This window comes from Triturus cristatus, chromosome 5_1 (genome assembly GCF_964204655.1).
Source record: "Triturus cristatus chromosome 5_1, aTriCri1.1, whole genome shotgun sequence".
Classification (NCBI taxonomy): domain Eukaryota; kingdom Metazoa; phylum Chordata; class Amphibia; order Caudata; family Salamandridae; genus Triturus; species Triturus cristatus.
In genome coordinates this window covers 395,771,158-395,792,663 of record NC_140587.1, presented here as the reverse complement: position 1 = coordinate 395,792,663, position 21,506 = coordinate 395,771,158, and the positions used below count along the sequence as shown (strand labels likewise).

Below are 21,506 nucleotides of genomic sequence, written 5' to 3'. Positions count from 1 at the left end.
CTGATAACAGATATTTGGACTTCTGTTTGTTTCAAATACTTCCTGGTTTTTCCGGCCTCACCCCAGAAACAAGTAGAATTGTGAAACAGGAAGTAAACCGTCCATCTTTGCAAACACATTTAATATCAGGGCACATGAAGCTGCATATTGAGCAAGATCTCCTTCCTTGATAAGGCAGCCCTGAAGAGCAGGCAGTGTTAAATGAAAACACAAGGTTGCAGTTCAGAATGGAAAATATGCAGGTAAGTGGTAGGACTTAGCAATAACACAGTCTGTTTGTAGGACTGACATTGACTTATTATCTTAAGATCCTGAAAGGTATAAACAGGGTTTGCGCTTTTACTTATTGCAGCTCTTCCAATGTGTCGATGCTTTTATAGTTTCATTAAGAATATTTCATTGATTAAGTGGCGCAGATCAGTGGTTTGGTCACTTTAAAACAGAGCTGGAAATATGCAAGGCATCCTTTGTGTAACATTTACATAATCACTGTGCAAATTAATGCTTCCTCCTTGTGCCCAAAGCATCTAATCCAAACTTCTCTGCAGTATGTACCACCTGAGTAGGTTTTACAGGACAGCTCACCTCAGACTCAGGTGGACATTGTGCAGGACTGTGCGCTTGTGACGAGTACGCCTTTGGTTTAGTATCACGGGCGGCTCCTCCACTAGGGCAGAGGAGCTTCACCACACTGCTTTCTTGCAGTGCGAGAAAGCCAAAACATAAAATGGTAATAACTGTAACTACCAGTGAGTGACAGTGGCTGAATTACTATTCTGAAGGTGCCACAAGAAGAATGAGTAAAGTTTGTGGCGACTTACCAAAGCTATTTTAAGGCTCATTTAGAAAGGAGAGTGGGTGGTTGGTAAGATGTTTTAAGAAGCAGGGCACTTCTATTCGCAGTTGCAAAGCTTCGAACGCTCTAAAATAGTGGTGCACTTTTCCCAGCATTAATGTTTGGGGAAAATGTGCTTTTTAAGTACAGAGAAAGTGTTGATGATCGAGCTACACCTAGTAGTGCTGAAGGGCCGTTTGATACAGTTTCCTAAAAATTGACTACCATGAGAGAAGAGCAGCGAGAAACTTCAAACACATACCCTCGCTGTTCTTTAATTTGCAAACAGGAAACTGCTGGAGTCCTTGATCTCGGCCGCTGGAGCAGATGCTGTGGGGGCAATAAACCAGGCCGGACCAGCCTCCAGTTCACATACAGAGCCGTCCCTTCGCCATGGAGAAGCAAACAACAGCGGGCAGCATCCATGGTAAACTGAAGTGCGCCCTTGCATAAACAAACATGTTAAACATGCGTCACATGGAAAGGTAAATCTCTGCTCCCGCCTGCAAACGTGGGCGCCATGGTGAAACAAAGCATGGCGCCTGTCTTCATTAAACGTATGCGTGACAGCCTGTGAAGCGGACGGTATGGTGATAAAAAAACATAAAAGCGGGCGCCGTGCTAAATATGAAACATGGTGCCCAAATACATACAAGTTACGCGAGTGGCAGCTGGTAAAGTGGCCACTGTGGCCCGTGATGAAAAAACTAAACAGTGCAAGTAATAGTAACAAAATATTAAGTAAACAAGTAGTCCCCAAAGAACACATAACACTTACGAGTGTAAGGGAACTGTAATTGGCCGGTGCTCCTCTAGTAAAACCGGAAATGATGTGTCCGAGAGCTAGCCAATAATGAGCCAGGAAATAAAGGTGATGCAGGATTGAACCAATTGCAAGAAGCAGGTTGGATTACACTCCGTACAGTGATTACAGCAGGTCTTGCAGACAACGCATGCGCACTGATGCACGACCTAAAAAACAAGGGTGGTTGCATGGGAATGCCAATGTAACACCGATGGGATGCACCCGTGATGCAGAATAGCACATAGTTTAGGCAACTATCCTATGCAAAACAAGTTTTGCACAGAAAAGTAAATACCAAGTCAAAATTTTGAGTGGGTATCTTGCTATTTTCCCATTTAGAACACAGAGATTCAATCAAAAACTCTCAGATTTTGGTGCATTGGCTGCAGACAGCAGAGCCCAGAAATGCATGGCAGTAATTGGCTCTTAGTGTTTTTGAGATCTACTGTCAGGAGCACATGCATTATCTCTAGATTTCTCGAGTGAATGGATGTGTAGATGAGGAAAACATGCACAGGCCCCTTCTTCTTTGACCCAGCACACAGAAGAGGCGCATGAGACAGCCCTGCAGAGTTATGCTGGTATAGCAGTTCATCCATATAGACCCATGAAAACAAGAGCTGCATACACACAATTCCGGACAATGGCATCAACAGTTTTGTGATATAACATTTGTAATGTTAGACTTGTATAATGAAAAAAGAAGTAAACGTTTTCTCACCACTCCTTTTTCCCATACCACAGACATCCTGTCCTCCACGCCATTTAACCCGCTGGGTATCTTGGTAAAATCATCTTTCCCCAAAGCCTTCTGGCAGGTACTAAAGGTGCAGTTGTCAGTTGCTGCCAGGTTGAGATCATCGCTGGAAAAGAAACACCATTATGTATTTACTTATACAGCAGAGACGAGCTCCAGTTTTTAAGAGCTTAAGGGCATTCATTTTTTAAAGTCTCTGTTTCCGAGCTGTGCTGTAATAATCATAGGTGGGACAGACACAGACAGGACAGATACAGGCTATGCCCAGCCCTGCAGAGCTCTTTGAGCCATCGAACATGTTACTCACTCTGACACTTCCTATCCTTCATTCTATGTCATCCGTGGGATTTTCAACTGAATGCATTACACGTCTTCTGCATCAACAGGAGCACTGCTCTACCACATAATTACCTGTGCCCCTGTCCTACTAGGTGACATCCCAACGAGTTGTGAGGAGACACGAACTTACCACGTCACTAACTGGGGAGAGGATGTGGTCTCACGGCTAGACTGCCGACTTTGGAGCTGGGAAACCAAGGTTCGAGCCTCGGGGTTGACTCCACATCTTATGATTCTGGACAAATCACTTAGGGCCAGATGTACGACGGCCAAAATAGCGACTCGCAAATTGCAAGTCTTTTGCCACTTGCAATTTGCGAGGCGCTATTTAGGATGTACCACACTGTTAGCGATTCCCAATGGGGTCGCAAATAGAGAGGCTCATGAATATTAATGAGCCTCTCACAATTTGCGACCCCATTGAGAATGGCTGGCCCTCCCAGGTATGGTGGCCTGCTGGGCTCAGCAGACCTCTATGTTTGGGACTGCTTTTAAATAGAGCAGTTTTTTTTCAAAATGCAGACCGTTTTCCTGTAAGGAAAACTGGATGCATTAAAAAAAAAAAAAATGAAACGTTTAATTTTTTAAGGGCAAGCAGTCCCTGGGACCACTGTCTGCCCTTAAAACATATTTTCCCCCGCGCTCCTAGCTAATAGCGAGTCGCAAAACCTATTTTGCGAGTCGCAAAATAGGGTTTTACATACCCCATGCTGTTTTTGCATGTGCAAAGGGTTTGCAGACCAATTTGCACATGCAAAAACCGTCGTACATCTGGCCCTTAATCTCCCCTCACCTACCAAAAAAAAAAAATAAGGAATCTGTCCTTGTACAACGTAACAGGTGCTCATGTAAAGCGCTATATAAATCTGCAAAAAAAAAAAAAACTAGACATGTTACTTTACTCTCCGGTGCCTATGCTGCATACCACACACAGAAGCTGTTGACATGATGAACCTAGATTGCAATAGCCCTACCGGCCTCCCAGAGTTACTGAGCTGACTCGCATTATTTCAGTCCAGCCTTGCAACCCTTCCAGGGGCCGTGACAAGTGATTGAACAGACATTTTCCCTGGGAGTCTCACAGGGATTTTAGATTGTAATTTGATCTCTGCTACAGACAGCATAGCTCCTTTAAAACACCTGCAGACATATGGCTCCCTCTCCCTCTTCTAAACCAGCCTCTCAGACGTGTAACTGCTCCTCAAGGCTTCATGGCCCCAAATCTGTGCCTGGAATGTGACAGACCTAAAGGACAGCATAGCATTCGGTAGACTTTGTGTGAAACTTGCATTGTATCATCTTTCACTCTTTGCAATATCTCACTATTCTGTAAAAGAATGTTAAGGCAGAATGCTTTTGTTTTGTGCACAAGAACTTAAAAGTATTCTAAAGAAAATAATGATTATGTTTTTCAGGATGCGACCTATATGTACTGGAAAATGCCTCTTCTCTCTTTCCCTCTCTCTCTCTGCTGTGTCCTTGCATGGCATGTGATTTTAAAATATGAAATTCTGACTAAAGAGTGTAACATTAAACCAAGACTGGCAAGCTGGCATTTCTTAATGCAGTGTATATGAGAACAGACATTAGACTAGTCGAACAAATGTGCACGATTTCAAAGCCTAATTTGGCAAAAGCCTGATGAAGTTAGATAATCCGCTCACAAAAGCTTGCAAATAAATTACTTTGTTAGCCTATTTAAGGTATCAATTCTTTCCTTTAAAAAAATAATAATATATATATATATACACATACTTCACTTAACGGGAATAGCACCAGTATAGCTATAGTTAGGTCAGTGCTTCTGTACAAAAGGATTTTTCTTTTACATTTTCTTATTACCTTTGGTGCCATTTGATGAATCTGCATGAACCATTCCAACAAAAAAACATAAAGAACATCCACTTTGGGTCTTCCATGGTATGCTGCACGCAGATCAATCAAGTAGGGCCGAGAAAAAGGTCGTGCTGAAAAGTGAAAATGCCATTTTTATTCCAATAGGAGTCTTTACTCTTCCATACAGAAAAAAATAATTGAACGGAATTATATTAAATTTGGTAAGAAGGATTGGGCTATTCTAGCTTTGGTCTAAATCTGTCCAGCAGTTTTTTGAGAAACACGCATTTAAAAAAGGGCTCAGGTTGGCAAGAAGAGGTTACATTGTAGAGATATCTAGAACAGTAATTTGCAGAGCCTTAGCAGATTTGCAAATCCATGGAAGATTTGGGACTCCATTTCAAATTATAAAGGAACTAGGGAGCTCTTTCTCTCTTGATGCATTGCAGATTAGTGAATCCAGCTCCAGATTCCCAAACAAATCTGCCAGGTTCTCATTGGCTGGCTGTCATAGAAACAATTCTGTTGCGGCCACCATTACCCAACTCAGTGCAAAGGACAAGGGCATAAGCAGGCAAGGTGAACCTACCATGCCTTCCAGACTGATTTGGAGTTAAAATAAAAAACAAATACATATTTTTTAATCACAGAATTGTGGATCCCATTGGGTTTGCAGATCCCATGCCTCCTATGGAACACGCAGACATTCAGGCAGCTTAGAATTCACAAATTCAGCACAGGATTCACTAATCCTGGAACAAAATTAAACAAGCATTGGCATAGCCAATAGGTCTCGCTTTTGGGACCTTATAAGTATTTAGTTATGCAGCACAATATCCTTGGTGCAACAACATCAACTGTTGCATGTCTAAACACGTATAAGGTCCCAAAGGCGAGACCTATTGGCTATGCCAATGCTTGTTGACAGTGCAAAGAAAAGGTAAATTGCTGCTTTACTTTCTCCTAGTCGATCAAGGCCCATGACTTTCTACTCCCAATAACGCAAACAAACCCAGTCCTAGGTGGTCTGTGCCTCTGTCTTATCAAAGTAAGCTATATGGAATTAGAAGCAGACAGCTGATCTACTTAAATAAAATGTGAAAATGGTTGACTCCAGTCTGACATTACGTGTCTGCCCTGAGTGCTAGTGAGTGGACTCAAGCAGTTGTCTCCCTCCCACACAGAAGACAGATGTCAATGCTGTGTCCATGCCGCTCTGCTGCCATTACTGGTACTGTTCGTGTGCTGCCTGGAGCCTGTCACAGCAGAGACGGCTGTGAGGGGAACTGTTCCAACCTATTTCCTTCAAAAGTGCAAAGAACACGTTTTCATGGGACACAGGGTGACTGCAAAGCACCCTCTTCTGGGCTGCATATTCGGAAAAACAAAAAATACCATTACAATAATGTGTCCTTCATCATCTGGTTCGTGATCATGTGGGCATAGGGCACGAATGCATTAAAATAACCCGCAGTTGACCTGTGGTTGGCCAGCTGGCTTCAACTTCTAAGTTGCATTTGTGATTTAATTTTTTGCAGGCAGGCAGCAGGGTCCGAGTGATCCCCTCTGAAATGTAATGTGTGGGTGCCCCCACTCTACTGTGGGGAGTACGCCTGACTCCCTTACACCCATGAATGTTAGGCACCGGTGCTTGCGAACATAATACCCTGTGCCCTGCAGCCCTACGCCCGGTAGTAGAATTCTGGGCACAGTGCAAAACTGTACTTACGTTTGGGCAACATGCCCGTGCGATGGGACGAGGGATGGCAGTCAGCAGGCAGGGGATGGGGGAGGCGATGGAGAGTGGTACAGCCTCACTAACGGGAAGCGAGATGCAAAATCTAAACCAAAGTTTCTATCACTGAGTGTGAGCCTCACTTCAAGGTTCCACTTGGCGAAATCAATTCACAAAGATGGTGTTTCTGAAATTGTGCGCAATCATGACATCTGTAAGTGCTCTGCGTCAGGAAGGAAAGCTACTTACTGATTCCAGGGAGACAGGGGAGTGGAAGAATGAAAAAAACATGGAGGAGCCAAGGTATTGAAAACAGAGTGGGTGAATACCGTATAAGAGAATGAAGAGAGACGGAGTGTGGGGTGACAGAGGGAAGAAGAATGAACAGAGGCAGAGGAGGACAATGCGCCGAAAATGAACATTTTGTAGTACAGGATTGGCACATCATGTCTCGCATCGAGGCAGACCTCGTGATGTAAGGACTGGAATGGGTTTAAAAAAAAAAGTAGTCAAAATTCATTCCTTAAGGAGACTTCTATCAGACTGACTAAGTACTTTAAAAATAGCGATCACAAGAACACGAAATAAAAAAAATTGAACTACTTAGACAAGCAAATACTAACACGTCCAGTTTCTAAGTACTGCCGTAGCGTTTCATGCAGTGGGACAACTCATCAGAGCAAGAAAATTCAACAAAGTTAACGGGAGTGGTGCTGATATTTAAAACAATGCGGATATAAGGCAATGCGGTGCATGCGTGTATGCGTGCACGCGCAGTGTGCTCTTTTTCAAAGCACATACTCGTGCTTGTGGCGCACCGCTGCGCACTCCCGCAAGGCGTATGCCGCCACAAGCACGAGTATGTGCTTTGAAAAAGAGCTGCACGACGGCTAAAGATCTTCTAAGTAGCACATGCGCGCTGCGTAGGCGAGACCTAAAAATGAAGTATTTAGAGCACTAATGCTGAGATTGGCTGACGGCCACAAGTGGGGATTGGCTGCTTTGCGGCAAACCCCCTGCTGAGCATGGCCAAATGCCATGTGCTCAGGGTACTTACTGCCAGAGGATGGTTGAGCTCAAAGCTTGCAGCTAACCCACTCTGGGCATGGCCAAAGGCCATGGGCTGCGGGTGTTGACCAACCGGAGAGAGATGCATGCATAGGCTAGCCACAGGCCAGGATTTATGGCCAATACCCTGCTATGTGTGATCAAAGGCCATGCGCAAAGGGGGTTACCCACCAGTCGAGTGTTGGGCGAAAGGCTCTGGGCTTTGGCAATGCATGTTAGCCACTTATGGAGAGTTGGGCGCAGGACCTGGCTTAATGGCAGCACCTGTGACTGACCCTACTGCACAGGGGGGAAGGCCTGGAGATTAGGCCCAGTGGGAAATCCCACTGCACATGGTGATGCATAGTGGGGTTGGCCACCCATCAAGAGTTGGAAGTAGGGCCTGGACGAAGAACAGGACCCTAGTCCAACTGCCACACCACATGACCAAAAGCCATGCTGTCAGAACACCCTGTTAGGCCTGGCATCTTTTGGTATTATTTCCCCTGTCTTTTTGCTTCTGAGCTGTTTTTGACTGTGTGCTGAACTTCATTTTTGCTGGTTTTAGGACTCTGGGCAGTTTACTACCGCTCACCAGTGCTAAAGTGCATGTGCTCTGTAACTAAAAAAATAATGGCATTCGGTTTCTCCATAACAGGGGTATTTGATTTACTAGTAAGCCCCTAGTACAGTGCACTACGTGTGCATAGGGCCTGTAACTGAAATGCTTCTACTGAGCAGCAGCACGATTTGTGCCACCCACCTGAGTATCCCTTCAAACCTGTCTCAGGCCTGCCACCGCAGCACCTGTTAGGTCTTAGCAACAATTAGTTTCTTAGGCTCTTGACCAGCACCACCGGCACCACCCGCACCTAGAGGCGTGGCACCCTTAGTAGCATCTCGGGCAGGAGCCGGTCTTGTCTTTCCTTCCAGTTGGGGGTAGAAGACGCCGGATGCAAAGGTAGTCATTGACGTCATCAAAGTGCGCAGTTGATCCCTCCCGACAAGGATAAAAGCGGCGGGAGAGATGGGGTAGCCCTCTTTGTCCTCTCCAACGGATTCCGAGATGGCGGACCAGCAACAAGTTAGCAGCTAGTCAAAGCGGCGTCTCCAGTTCGTCCACATGGTACAGCAGTCCTCAAGTGGCTTCCCGAAGTGATATCAGTGGAGACAGATGCAGTTAGTAGGCTAGTTCGCGGCATCGGGGAAGAGGGAGAGGGCCTCACAGCGTAGTCAGCACCCATTGGGTGTATTTACGCGGGTATCCCCTGTTTAAATAGGCTAAAAGTGTTTTCGATTCAGCATAAGTGAGTAAGAACTGTTTACACAGACTTTTGGGAATGTTTGGTGGGAACGCAGTGTTCATGGCCGTAGGCAGCTGTGGATTACATAGGGTATAATTTTCGTTGAGTTGGTCGCCGCAGGGATTATCACGTTACTTTAGGGCATTAGGGAAGTAAGTATCCCCGGTGCCCTGGGGACCGGTGGCGCGCGCGCGCACAAGTGAAGGCTTTTTGATTGTGCATGGGGAGGTTTGTTATGCCCGACATTGCAGGGTTTGAGTTCATACAGGGTAATGGCTGTTAAGCCAGGGCACTCGGTTCGTAAGTAGACTGGGTGCCCCAGAATGTGGAAGCGTGTTTTGTGGGGTCGCAAGTTTTTATAATATTGCATGGGGGTGCTAGAATTGTAAGGGTTGTTGGGATGGTGTCAAGGGGGTGGTAAGCAACCCGGATACTCATGTCGCTGATGTTTGCAACTTTGGGATTGCCAGAGGTTGTCAACGAACTAAGGGTCAGTAGGTGGCCCGGGAAAACAAAGAGTAGATTCCCCATGTCTGGTGATTTATTTCCTGGTTCTTGGTTTGTGTTCAGGCCTAGGCGCAGCGAGCAACAGATGCTGCCTTTAACTCACCCAGAGGGATATAGATGATGGCGGGTTTGAACACGCATGCGGCTTCATGTCAACGGACAAGGGGGGGAGTTTGGAGTAAGTGAATACGGTTGCGAGCCTGCGATAGACTTCATACCCGATGAACAGGCCGTGATTTATAATTTACGGGTTCCCGCAGAAAGCTAAGACAGGGGAGTGGGAGCATGGTTTTTGCGCTCTACTGCGCACCATCAACATACCCCTTCAAGCGCAATTGGGGGAGGCTGCCGAAGTAAGCACGAAAAGAGAGGGGCATGGTGGAGGGGTCTACCATGAGCGTAGCCAAGGATATGTTTGAGGAATGTGTCCTTGGATATTTCATAGATTACATGAGAGTAATTTAGTGTTCATTACGAGGGAGTGGGGTTTAGCTTTTCTCGTTATCCTGCAACATTCTCGTAGAGTAGAATTTATTTAAAGTTTTCTGCCCTGTTATTATTAATCGGATTAATGCTGGTTTTCTCTCTTCCGGTCTATGTTTGTGGGAGGCTTGTTGAGGGAAGCTGGGTGATGGAGGGAGGTCCAGACCCCCCTCGAGCAATTTGACGCTCACAGCATAGGTGCTTATGCTGGCTGCACCAACTCGGAACACGAATAGGATCTGGTATAAATTGCCCACATAGCTGACGGTGGAATTGAGGACTCGGTTTCAAGTCCCGGCGTTGGCTCAACACCAGTTGGTTAGTATGTGACATACAGACGGGCGGTAGTTATGCCTTATTTTTCTGAATATGTGGTGTCAATAATTTTGGGCCTGGTCAGTTCCTTTTACTTACAGATGTTTGGAAAAATCCCACAGATGAAAGTAAGAGGGCAGGTTGTAATTTAACAGTTTTGCTGATAAATTATGATCATTTCGGCACCACTTAGTGGACGGGTAGAACTGTTGCTGGGTTTGTCATTCTGTTTTCACTGTTTTAGTCGGACTCTGTGCCAAAGAAAAGGTGCATCACAGGCTTCGAAGTGGGAGCAACCACGATCGGCAGAATTCACGAGACGTTTTCCTTCATGGGCAGTGTTTTATTTCTCTGTGGCATTTCCAGGGTAAATGTAACCCGTCCCCCATCCAGAGGCGTAGCTAGAGCTTGTGGCGCCCGGGGCTATCCCTCAGATTGCCGCCCCTGGGGAGGGTGTTTGCTGGGGAAAAAGGACAGCGAGCACTTGAAAGAGGTCCGAGAGACATGTAGTATCGCTGCTAATAGTTACCTCGATCATGCAAGATACATGCACATACATGACACGGTCCAAGGCTACACAGTTGAATACACTGGTGACTGGCAGTGACTGGCAGTACAAAAGAGAACACACAGACTTCATGATCTATCTGGGGACTCAGAAAAACTGCATGTGACATCCATCAGAGAGCTGCGTGAAAAATTACCTGGTAATCCCCTCAGCACAATTCAAACATGCACATACATGACACTGTTCAGGGATCCATCATCTACAGCTGACATTAAATGACCATTCATCATGGTCCCCCCATTAAAGCAGTGCACTTTGTGTTCTGCATGGTACATGTTCTTTGCAGCAGGAACATTAACCCTCTGTGCTACCTTTCCAGGAGTCAACCCTTCCACTAGACAAAACTCCGATCTCTCTCTAGGAAGAACATTAATCACCGAAGTTATTATGACATTTTTATTGTTTCTGAAAAACTGGAGGCCAGGAAGGAGGCTGCAAGTTTTTTTTAAACCATAATATACTTGCAAACATTACGCACCCACCCGAAATAGGTACCCAGTGCGGTCACACCGTTCGCATAGCCCTAACCTGCTCAAGGTTCATGTGACCTCAGTGACAGAGTCACAGCGACTAGATCACTGTTGCTCTAGGGTGTGCTGCTTCGTAGGCCTGCCCGCAAGACTGGAAATGAACTTCAGTATGGATTGTGGTGGATAGGCCTTCAAGGTTAACCCACAATTGACACCACTAGGGTACACCTGCTTGTGCTAAGACATCAAGCCTTCTAAGGTCTAGTGGGGCCTTCTAAGGTCTAACATGAGAATGTGCTCCCTCAGTAGAGTGGTCTGGTGGACTGGTCATGAAGGCTGAACATGGTTCCCCAGTTCCAAATTCGACAGCTCTGGCCATAGTGCCACATCCTCTCCCCCACTGAACACCATACTTCCCCACTGAGAGAAACTCGCACTGCCTTCAGCTATAACCTAATTGTGCCCGCTATAAACACTTGGATGTGGCTCAATTCAAATTATGCACTTGATAAGAGTAATATTCTGCCTAAAAAAAAAAGTAAAAGCAACCACTCATAAGGGATGCAAGATTAAGTAAAGCATGTGAAATGTGAGCAGAAACAACATGGTTACCTTAACAATCTCTCACTCACTATTCAGAAATCAGCGAGTAGTTTTACCTGAAAAGTTAAGGACATGACTAGAGGGCCCTGAAGGGAACCGTTTCAATGTCCATTGCTTATATCCTTACAAAGTAAGCAGTATGGTTTAACCCCTTGTGTGCGCACGACGGCTCCCGGCCGTCGTGCATTACGGTGAGCGTGTGCGCACGACGGCCGGGAGCCGTCGTAATCCCGCCCACCGTTTATTTCTCCCGCATAGCGCGGGAAATAAACTTGCACGCAAGGGGTTAAAAAGACCATATCTATAAACACAGAGCCATGGTACACATTTTGTTTTCCAATCCACCCATCAACCAGGTATTGCAGTACATCCATGAATGGTACACTTTCCCACCTGGGAACAACAATGCTGTTCAAAGAAAGACGAGAAAACAAAAGTAGCACTTCTCTGGCAAACTCTGTAAAGTGATGCAGATGTAAATAAAACCAATCTGGCCAGCTTGCAACCACTCTGTCTTGCTTTATTTAGTTATGTATTTATTTTTCATATTTCAAACCTTCTATTTCTCTCCATCCCGCTGCACTTTGGAATAAAAAAATGTCAGAAAAAGGGTATTTCTCGCAAAAGTGTTTTTCTTTTTTGGATCCATTTCACAGTGAAGCAACTAAATGAAAGAAGGAAAGAGAGGTTGTGAACCGTTTCTTCAAGTCACGGTTTTCAGTAAGTGAGGAGCAAGACAGAAAGAGAGGGAATAATAGGAAGGGAGGGGTGGACAGCTGCCAGCACAAACAAGCATTGGCATAGCCAATAGGTCTCGCTTTTGTGACCATATAAGTAATGCAGCACAATATCCTTGGTGCAACAATATCAACTGTTGCATGGCTAAACACTTATTAGGTCCCAAAGGCGAGACCTTTTGGCTATGCCAATGCTTGTTGTATATAATATTTAATTCAATCTGCATAGGCTTCCAAATGCATTTGATATACTACGAGCTTCTACATTTATTCTTCAAACACCAATGCCATCAACCAATGCCTATCACCTTATAGCCATTCACAAACTCCATAATAGGTTATTTATAATTATCTTCAAGTTAAATGAAAGATTAATTAATAATCAAGTGAACCTAAATCCAAACTTAACTTACAAAAATTAGCCACATTTTCACATATCTTTCATTTTTTAAATTAAACCAATAATATTTAGGGAAACATGCAAATTATTGCTTAGTCGGAAGTGGGTAACACACTGCTGATACTAAGCTAAATATATACGATAGATGTATTCAACGTGTGATGCCTTTGGTCGGGACAGGGATACAATTATATGCATCTTTAGCACACTGAAGCCCATGCCACTATGTCAGCCAATAAAATACATATTTGGATATTTAGTAGGATGCAAAGTAGCCAGAAGGCCCTTGCAATTTTCAAACATGAATATTAAAACAACATTTTTAAAGTGGAGTTCCCTCAAATGTTACAAATAAACTTGTTAAAAATCGACTGACAAAAAAAGAGTCATACATTTACACAGCTAGGCTTATTCCTATTCGCATCTGTAAATGTACGACCTTTAGTAGTATACAAACATTCTGAGTAGGAATCCTGGAAAGCTACACTTCTCTCAGCTTTCCTGGTGTGATCATTGGAATGTGATATATGCTATTTCCCCAGTGTGGAGAAATCAGAAAGGTATAATTTTGCATTCTGGAAAAGCAGTTCTCTGGGCCAAGTACACATCCTCCAGCCCAAGAGAAACTTCTTCCCCTGCCCCTCCACAAACTCTGGAGATACACTATTCCTTTTCCCGTCCACTAAGTACATTTCCGACATTTCCAGAGTGGGACCGGATTGAGTGCATTTTGTGAGAGCCAACCAACTAATGAGAATGTGGGCTTTGGCAAACGCTCAAGGAAAAACACGTCTTGATTATCCACTCCCCGCCCCTGGAATTGGATTACCACACCATAAGGATAGACAGATATGCTGTATAATTACACAGTAGTAAAATCATTAACGCCTGCCACATATCGTTTTGTGGAGCAGTTTTAAGCTACACATTTCAGTCTCGATTTAGCTTTCAACAGCACTAAAATCTAGATGTACCTTTATTGACAACTGGAAAAGTAGCGTGTGTTGTTCCATGTTATAGCACCATACCCAAGTTTTTTCTGTGGTAGGAACGTTTCGCCAAACCACATATATACTGCAGATGCAGGTTACAGACTCTGCGTCTCTCTTATCACCAAGTGCCGAAACGGGCAGGAAGATTCAATCAATGACATGATTTACATAGCTGCCAAGGTTTCAGATTGCTGTGAGTGACGTTTTCAGAATTTCAGTGAAATGAGTGACATTTCAACAACTATGAGTGACACTTTCGTGCAAGTAAAATCAAGCAATGAAGACATGAGTAACAAATAGCAGAAATTGCATCCATTTGAGCAACAAGAAACTCTAAGAAGCACTTAAAACCGCTGAAAAGCACCAGAAATGGAAGGGCACTGCCTGAGGACAGACTGCTGATATAAGGTAAAGAGGGCAGGCTGGCACTGCAGCTGGTCTGAATATGATCTAATTAATCTGATCATTCATGACGGTGCATCAGACCATCCTTCCTTTAAGCCAGCCTGCGGCAACTGGACCTCCTGGCTCCTACCCTGGCACTGGCAATCAATAGTAATGGCATGAAAATGCATTACAGCACTTTGAACTCCAGGCCCTCTCTGACAATCGAGTCTCCACTCCAAGACGATGTTAAAGGCCCCAACTACACTGAAATCATGAAAATGCCACACAGCAATCTGAAACCTTGGTAGCTATGAACACGGTCTGATCTCATCATCAGTTGCTGTCTAATTAGAGTCAGTCAAAGTCAGCAGACTTACTCGAGCCGCCCAGCGCTGCATAAGGCACCAGACATTAAGCATCAGAGAGAGTCAGTGCCGACGAGGTTAAGACAGAGTGATCCACACCGTCACTAAGTTACATTATAGGTCACAGCCAGGCGACCTCAGGCTGGCTGTATTTCAAAAACTCCAAAGTTGCTTCCTGTTTTACAGGCTCACGGCTGCAGGGCTCAGTCAGTCAGCCAGCGAGACACAGAGCCCCGGCATTAACTTCACCAGATCACACAAGCTGCAGGCACAGTGCCGCCAGCAGCCACTCGCTCACCAGCCATCAGCCATGATAATGATAAAAACTGTTTAAATGAAGCGCACACGAAGTACGTGTCCTGCTGGGCCTGCGCATATTTTTAAAAGAAAAATAGTCACACATTCTCTTACCTACTACTCCATTAGTAAAACTTTCTGTCACAGCCTGATGTGATAAGCAGCTGCAGGGGTCAGGAAAGGTGATTAGGAATAAACAAACTTCTTTTCTCCTGCGCTGCATAGAAAACGAATTATCAACGCAGCAGACTGACTGCCCCAGGCCACAATTGGGTCCTCACGAAAGTGCGTAGTGGTGAAGTGCGTGACGCGTCACCACTACGTTCTCATCGCGAGGGCCGGGCAAAATTGTATCCCAGGGCCGTCATTGGTAGCGCTGGCGCGCGCTCTCCAAGGTTGACGGCCCTGGAGCAGGCTGGGATGGGACCAACAACGTATACACGGGCAGATTAACATCATGGTGGCAATGATTGCAGCAGCAGCCGGCGCTGAAGCACTGGCGCACTCAGCACTACAACCAAGTAGGTGAGGTGCGCGCAGCGCGCTGCTTTTACTTTTAAACTGGGCCCCGGTGGACTTTATAATTTATTTAGTGACACTGTGTCCCTAAATAAATTATAAAGTCCGCCGCAGCCGCAACGGGCCACCAGTGCCGAGCGGCCGCCCTAAATATAGTGCCGCCTGGGGCGGTCCGCCCCCACCGCCCCCCCTAGCTACGCACCTGCCCCCATCCATTTTACCCTTGGATGGCCGGGATATCCGGTTGCACATGCGACTGGATAGGGAACTGTGCAATAACTCAATGACAGAAGAGACTATGTTCCTATCACACATACTTATGCTTCAGGGTCGGTCCATCGCTCTTCATCAGTCCGAGAATACAGTGAGCTGGTGTATCCTCTGTCGTCGCCCTGGGGGAAGCGGAGAGGCAGGGGATTCCACCTGCTGCATTAAGTGACACAGCATTGATCAGAGGCTCAGGTAACATATTTGCGATCCAAACAGCTGAATTTGTGAGTTAGAATTATAACCTAAAACAATTACAGCGGTTGTTGCCGAACATACCCCTTGTTTGAATACATCTTAACATGCACACTTCCATTACACTGCTGTGGGACTTCAAATTCAACACAAATACTGCAAGTTGTAAATGTACTATTGGAGGTCGAGCCAAATTTCAGTGAGCGTGTGTGTAGGCCCACCGTGGCTGGTTTTCAGTTGGGTGGTCTGTATCCTCCTTAATTATCGGGACAATCTGGCCTTACTTTGGCCTACGGGGTGCAGCCCATTGCATTAAGGGAATGGAATAGGTAAAACGCGTAGGGTGGGTCGAAGCACCCGCCACCGGTTTCTTGACCCTCGAGGTGGGGCTTTGATCCAGGCCTTATATTTTCCAACATTGGTCGGGCGAAGTTAGCTCATGGAGGCCACCGTCAAAGTAGGTTGATCTGCTGGGGATGCCACCACATGCTGATTATATTTACATTTTCACTAATTGACCTGGGTCTGAACAACTTGTCGCCCACTCTGGCCTGCACTATATTTACAAGAAAGGCACACAGTGGGCCGGAAGTTTATCATCGCCTTTGTTTTTGTTTAAGCAATAGGGAGAGTGTATGACTTACTGGCGGGGTGGCCCTCTGGGAAGTTGGTGGACCAGGGTAGAGTCTGGCAGAGGCACAATAATCCTGTGGTTCTGGGCAGATCCCGTAATCTCCCTGTGCCTAGGGATGAGTGTTTCCGTCGGTGATGCAACTGGTGCTCACGTGAGCCCCCCTGATACTTTCAGGTCGGGTTCACGCTCTGTAACACTGCAAAATAATTGTGTTGGGGGGTGGACGGGTCCCAGCATGTCCTTCTTTGAGAGCCATGTGTTTCACCTATATGAACATAAGGCTTTAGCTAATTTTCTCTTTAGGGAGGACAGCAGCATCACAGGGTGTAGATTCAGGTAGGACTCATTACAAACTTCCATGCTTGAAGATGCCACTAAGCTCCTAACAAGACTTTGTTGCTTCCGTTCATGGCCTAAATTCATGTCCAGCTACATAGTGTACTCTGTGAGAATGATCTTGGTGGTGGATATGTACTGACCTCAAACATATTCCTAGAGATGGCTGGCAAAGTTCAAGTCCAAAATGCAGAGAAACGGTGATAATTCTAAAGTTGTTTGTCATTTTTAAGCGCTGTATGACAATTACAGAAGCAGCAATATTATCATCAATAAAACAGCTTAAGCACGGGAAGCAGCCTTATGTGGGACACTCGCATAATCCAGATTTGTGTCCGGCGTGAGAAACTAACACAGTTGGTCTCCTTGACTCACAGGCAGACAGTGATATCAGGGTCAACGATCTCAGTTGCGAACCTTTGCAGCATTGTAAAGTATTTGCAAATCTGTGGGATTATGTTCTTACTTAATCTGTGTACCATGAAAGTCACATATTGGAGTCCAGGGGTCCAAAAATGTTTTCTCCTAAGGCAAAAGGTGTGATTTAAATTCAATTTCATGTTGTGCAATTATGGAAAGTGTATCTGACACATTAAGCTGTGTTCCATTCACAGAGGAGGATGCTAGAGGGCGCACAGTGAGATGGCTGCGTTGTAGCGCAGCTCCACCAGACGGAGCCAACAAAGTTTAATAATCCTGCTGTTCCCGCTTCAAAAATTGAATAAAAACTATGTGCCAGGCTGCTGACCGATCCCAGCAGTTGCGGGACTGACAACGTTGCTGGCGACTGCCCGGGACCGAGTGAAAATCGAGTTTTACGGCACGAACCCATGATCCCAAGATGGAGGTGCTGATCGCTTAGGCCCGGCATAGAAAGTACGCGTGACAGCGACGTCCTCTTGCCGGAGCCGGTGGAGTCCTCCTGAGGCTGGCACCTGAGAGGAGCTGCTAGTCAGTGGCACAGGCGAGCGCTGCCCGCTTCTGTGCGACTCTAGTGTGGGATTCAGTAATTGTGACACAGCGGGCCCACGGTTGCATTGAAAAGCGGTGGAGCAGAGCGCGGGCTGAAGAGCTCTGTGGCCGGCGTGGACCTGAAACACAAAATCACCACGTGAGTGCACTTTTCCCATTGCTTCTACCGGAAGGGCATCACGAGCATTGCAGGTCCGGGACGGACGCACACAAGCAGCAGGATTGTGATGGCCAAGACCCACTACTCTCCCATAACTGGCGATGGGATTGCGGCGACCGGTGGCGGCTTACTGAACACCGTGCAAGTGACCACCCTGACATACCGCTGAACGGCACCGCAAGGAGTGAACACATTGCTGGTGCGACCTAAGACTCCGGGCACGATAGCCTGCAGCTTATGGTGACACTGCCTATATGACACTACAGATCGCAAACAATCCTGGTCCAGTGACTGCCATCTAGTGTGGCGTGCGCAACTGGCTAACTGAGGTAGGCCTCGTCTGCGGTCTGATGCGAGACAGGGAAGCGCCAAGGCTCACAGCTGGGAATCGCGTTGGGGCGTTGCGTTGAGGGTCTGCATTGACTCCAGGAATACCCACCACTGCCAATATTTGCCTGCTGTGCCCCCCCTGCTGCGCTGCTTTGTGTCTTGGGCCTATCTGCGGGGCCTGGGAGCACTGATACCAGGCGGTCTCAAACGTGGAGGGCCCACGCAGTTGGGCATGAATTCCTGACTAAAGCAGGCCCAGTGGCTGCCTGTACTGGTTCTGCCACTCGCGTTCTTGCTGGTTGGGGTAGCGCTCTGTTGCGGGGACCGTGGAACAGGGACAAATGCACAACACTTTCCTGATATCGGACCGCCATAACACCTATCCCCTCAAAACGTGATAACAGGTGTAAAGATGGGGAAATCTGAGCGGAACCAACCCCGTTTGACATTTGAGCCCCGCAAATCTAGCAAATTGCGGCAACAAGCCACCTTGGACTCAGAGACTGATGCCCCTTCGAACAGCCTCTCTGCCATTGAAAAGACACTTTAAGCGGTACAGAATAGTTTGCAATCTATTGATGGCAAGATAGACAGCCTAAACCTCAGAATGGACCATATGTCCACTAAATTGGACAAGCACGCACTATGCTTGGGTGAAGCAGAAATTCGTATATCTGAGGCCGAGGATTGACTACAGCAAGCCTCTGCAAAAACTCTCGCCATGGAGAAGGTTTTAGCCGTCATACGGGGCAAGAATGAAGATTTAGAGGCCAGATCGGGGAGTAATAATGTGCGCATTGCGGGCCTGCCAGAATCCATCAACACGGCCGCCTTGAAACCTACATCGAAGCCATGCTGCAGACGATCTTTGGTGCGGAGAGATTCTCACGGAAGCTGATCGTGGAAATAGTGCATCGATCGCTGGCTGCACGACCGCCGCCGGGCGCTCCACCATGCCCCATCATCGCGCGGTTGTTGAACTATAAAGACCGGGAGACGGTTTTGCGCTTGGCATGGGACAAAGGCAACATCACGCATGAAGGAAACTCACTGGCCTTCAACCTGGATTTTATGTTGGCAGTGCAGGCAGCACGGAAGGAATATCAACCGACCAAAAAACTTCTCATGGCAGAAAAAATCCCATATGCGATGCTGTATCCAGCACGTCTCCGAATAGACATCGATGGAAATCAAAGATTTTTACTACCCCAAAAGTGGCGCTGGACTTTGCAAGGACCCTCAAACGGAAGAATCGGGAGGTTGCTAAAACACCACATGATGATGACACTCCTCAGCAAGGCTTGGAATGACAACCGATTAATCCACGTTTGGGTCGTAAACCCTGGTCTTACACTTTGTCTCTTGTCCCCCTGTCTACTGCAACTGAACACCGACGCTTCGGACAGTCCGCAGGTGACGGCTGCTTTTGGACCTGACGATTTGGACTCTGGCGACGCAGATAAGAATTTGATACTATCTATGAGAACTGTCATAAATGTCTGTTGATTAATATAAGTGATGACTGAGCTGGAATGATGGTCATAAACTTCTACGTCCACCTCCTGTCCACTCTGGGAGAGTGGCCGTGCCCCAGTGCTCCCTGATGTGTGTTCCCCTCAATTATTGTATATGTTCTTGTTTTAAGGGATGGATTTGGCAAATAGGGACTGCTAAAGTGGGTGGGCGTGGATACAAACTCACTTCTTCTTACTCGTCATACGCTAGAGGGGTCCTTATCCTGGTTAAAAAAGGTACACCATTCACACCTATTAAAACCTATATGGATGACGAGGGACGTTGTGCTATGGTGCATGTCAAGTTGGGCATGTCACTGATTACCATTGTTAATGTGTAAGGCCCTGTAGTGGATGAACCACAAGTTTTTCATCGCATGCTCAATGTGTTGCGCACCTGGCCGAGATGTGGCCATTTTGTGGGGGGGCGATCTTAACACACATTTGGACCCCAATAAAGGTAAATCCAGTCCCCATGTATCTCGCACACTAAAGGTGGCCCAATGTATCAGGAATGCCATGCCGGAACTTGGGTTAGTGGATGCCTGGCAAATTCGTAACGCTGAGATGCTTGGGGGTACCTATGCCACGCCTGTGCACAAAAGTTGGTTCCGCTTGGACTATTGGATTCTGAGCGAGGGGGCCAATGAACGGGTTACCGAAGTTGGGCCTCTTCCTCGCAAACTATCAGATCATAAGAACCCAGTGCGGCTAGTCCTCACTATTCCTACCAATCCACGCCGTCCATTCACCTGGCAGTTTTGCGCTGAGGCCCTTTTAGACCCTATCTATGTAGACACTATTCAGAAAGCGATAGTGCAGTACTTTTAATTGAATGTAGGCACGATCAACAGTGTGTCCCCTTTGTGGGAAGCTTTTAAAGCGAGTGTGAGAGGGGTCTGCATTAGCACCACAGCAGGCCTCTTGCGCGATATCAGAGGTCAACTATATAAAATAAAGACTGCATTAGGAGAGCTGGGAAAAGAGTCCACGTCCCAACCATGCACCTCCACACTGGCTCGCATACATGAGCAACTCCTGGATAATGACTCACTAGCACAAAGAGAGACAAATTATATATCATGCAGACAAGTCGCCAGGGCATTCGGTGAGAGGGGCAGACCCGGCAGACAATTGGCTATCAAGCTTAAGTTTCGGGCCGAACACCATCACGTCACCAAAATAGTAGATGCTCAGGGGGAAGAACACTTCGTGCCTCAGGATATAGTAAACCAATTGAGGGACTGCTACGCATCTTTGTATACCTCTCGTGGGAGCCTGAATGCCGATGCCCTGGATGACTATGTCTCTGTTATTGCCTGTGCATAACTGGGAGATGGTCACTGCGAATATCTCAGCCAACCTATTGACAAGACCGATGTGAGGGCTGCAATTCTCTCCCTTCTGAACAAAAAAACCCCGGGACGGACAGCCTTACGGCTGAATTTTTTAAAGCTTATGTTGATCTGTTGACGCGGAGGTGCATGAGACCGGCAGATTGCTGCCTTCCCTTCAGAAGGCCCTGATCATAACGTTACTCAAAAAAGACAAACCTCCTTCCCATTGTGATTCGTATCGCCCTCTCTCGTTGATTAATTTAGATGCGAAAAAACTCACTAAAAGGTACCAAACTCAAACCATTAATGCCACGCCTGGTACTACCGGATCAGTCTGGATTTATACCTGAAAGATACATGTCCTATAACTTAAGAACCATTTTTGCTATGTTTCATGTGCTGAACCCTGATCTCCCCACAGCTGCAGTCATGCTTGACACGGCTAAAGCATTCGACTCAA

The 21,506-nt window shown here is 46.4% G+C and overlaps 1 protein-coding gene across 2 annotated transcripts in view; it reads right to left on the bottom strand.

The window, feature by feature from the left end:
* The window catches only part of DPYS (dihydropyrimidinase), a 481,134-nt gene that overhangs the window by 56,084 nt on the left and 403,544 nt on the right, over nucleotides 1-21,506 (bottom strand). For both annotated transcript variants that reach the window (XM_085605116.1, XM_085605115.1), the window contains exon 6: nucleotides 2,362-2,503. In XM_085605116.1, coding sequence (XP_085461242.1) covers nucleotides 2,362-2,503 — 142 coding nt within the window. The remainder of the gene's footprint in view (nucleotides 1-2,361; nucleotides 2,504-21,506) is intronic.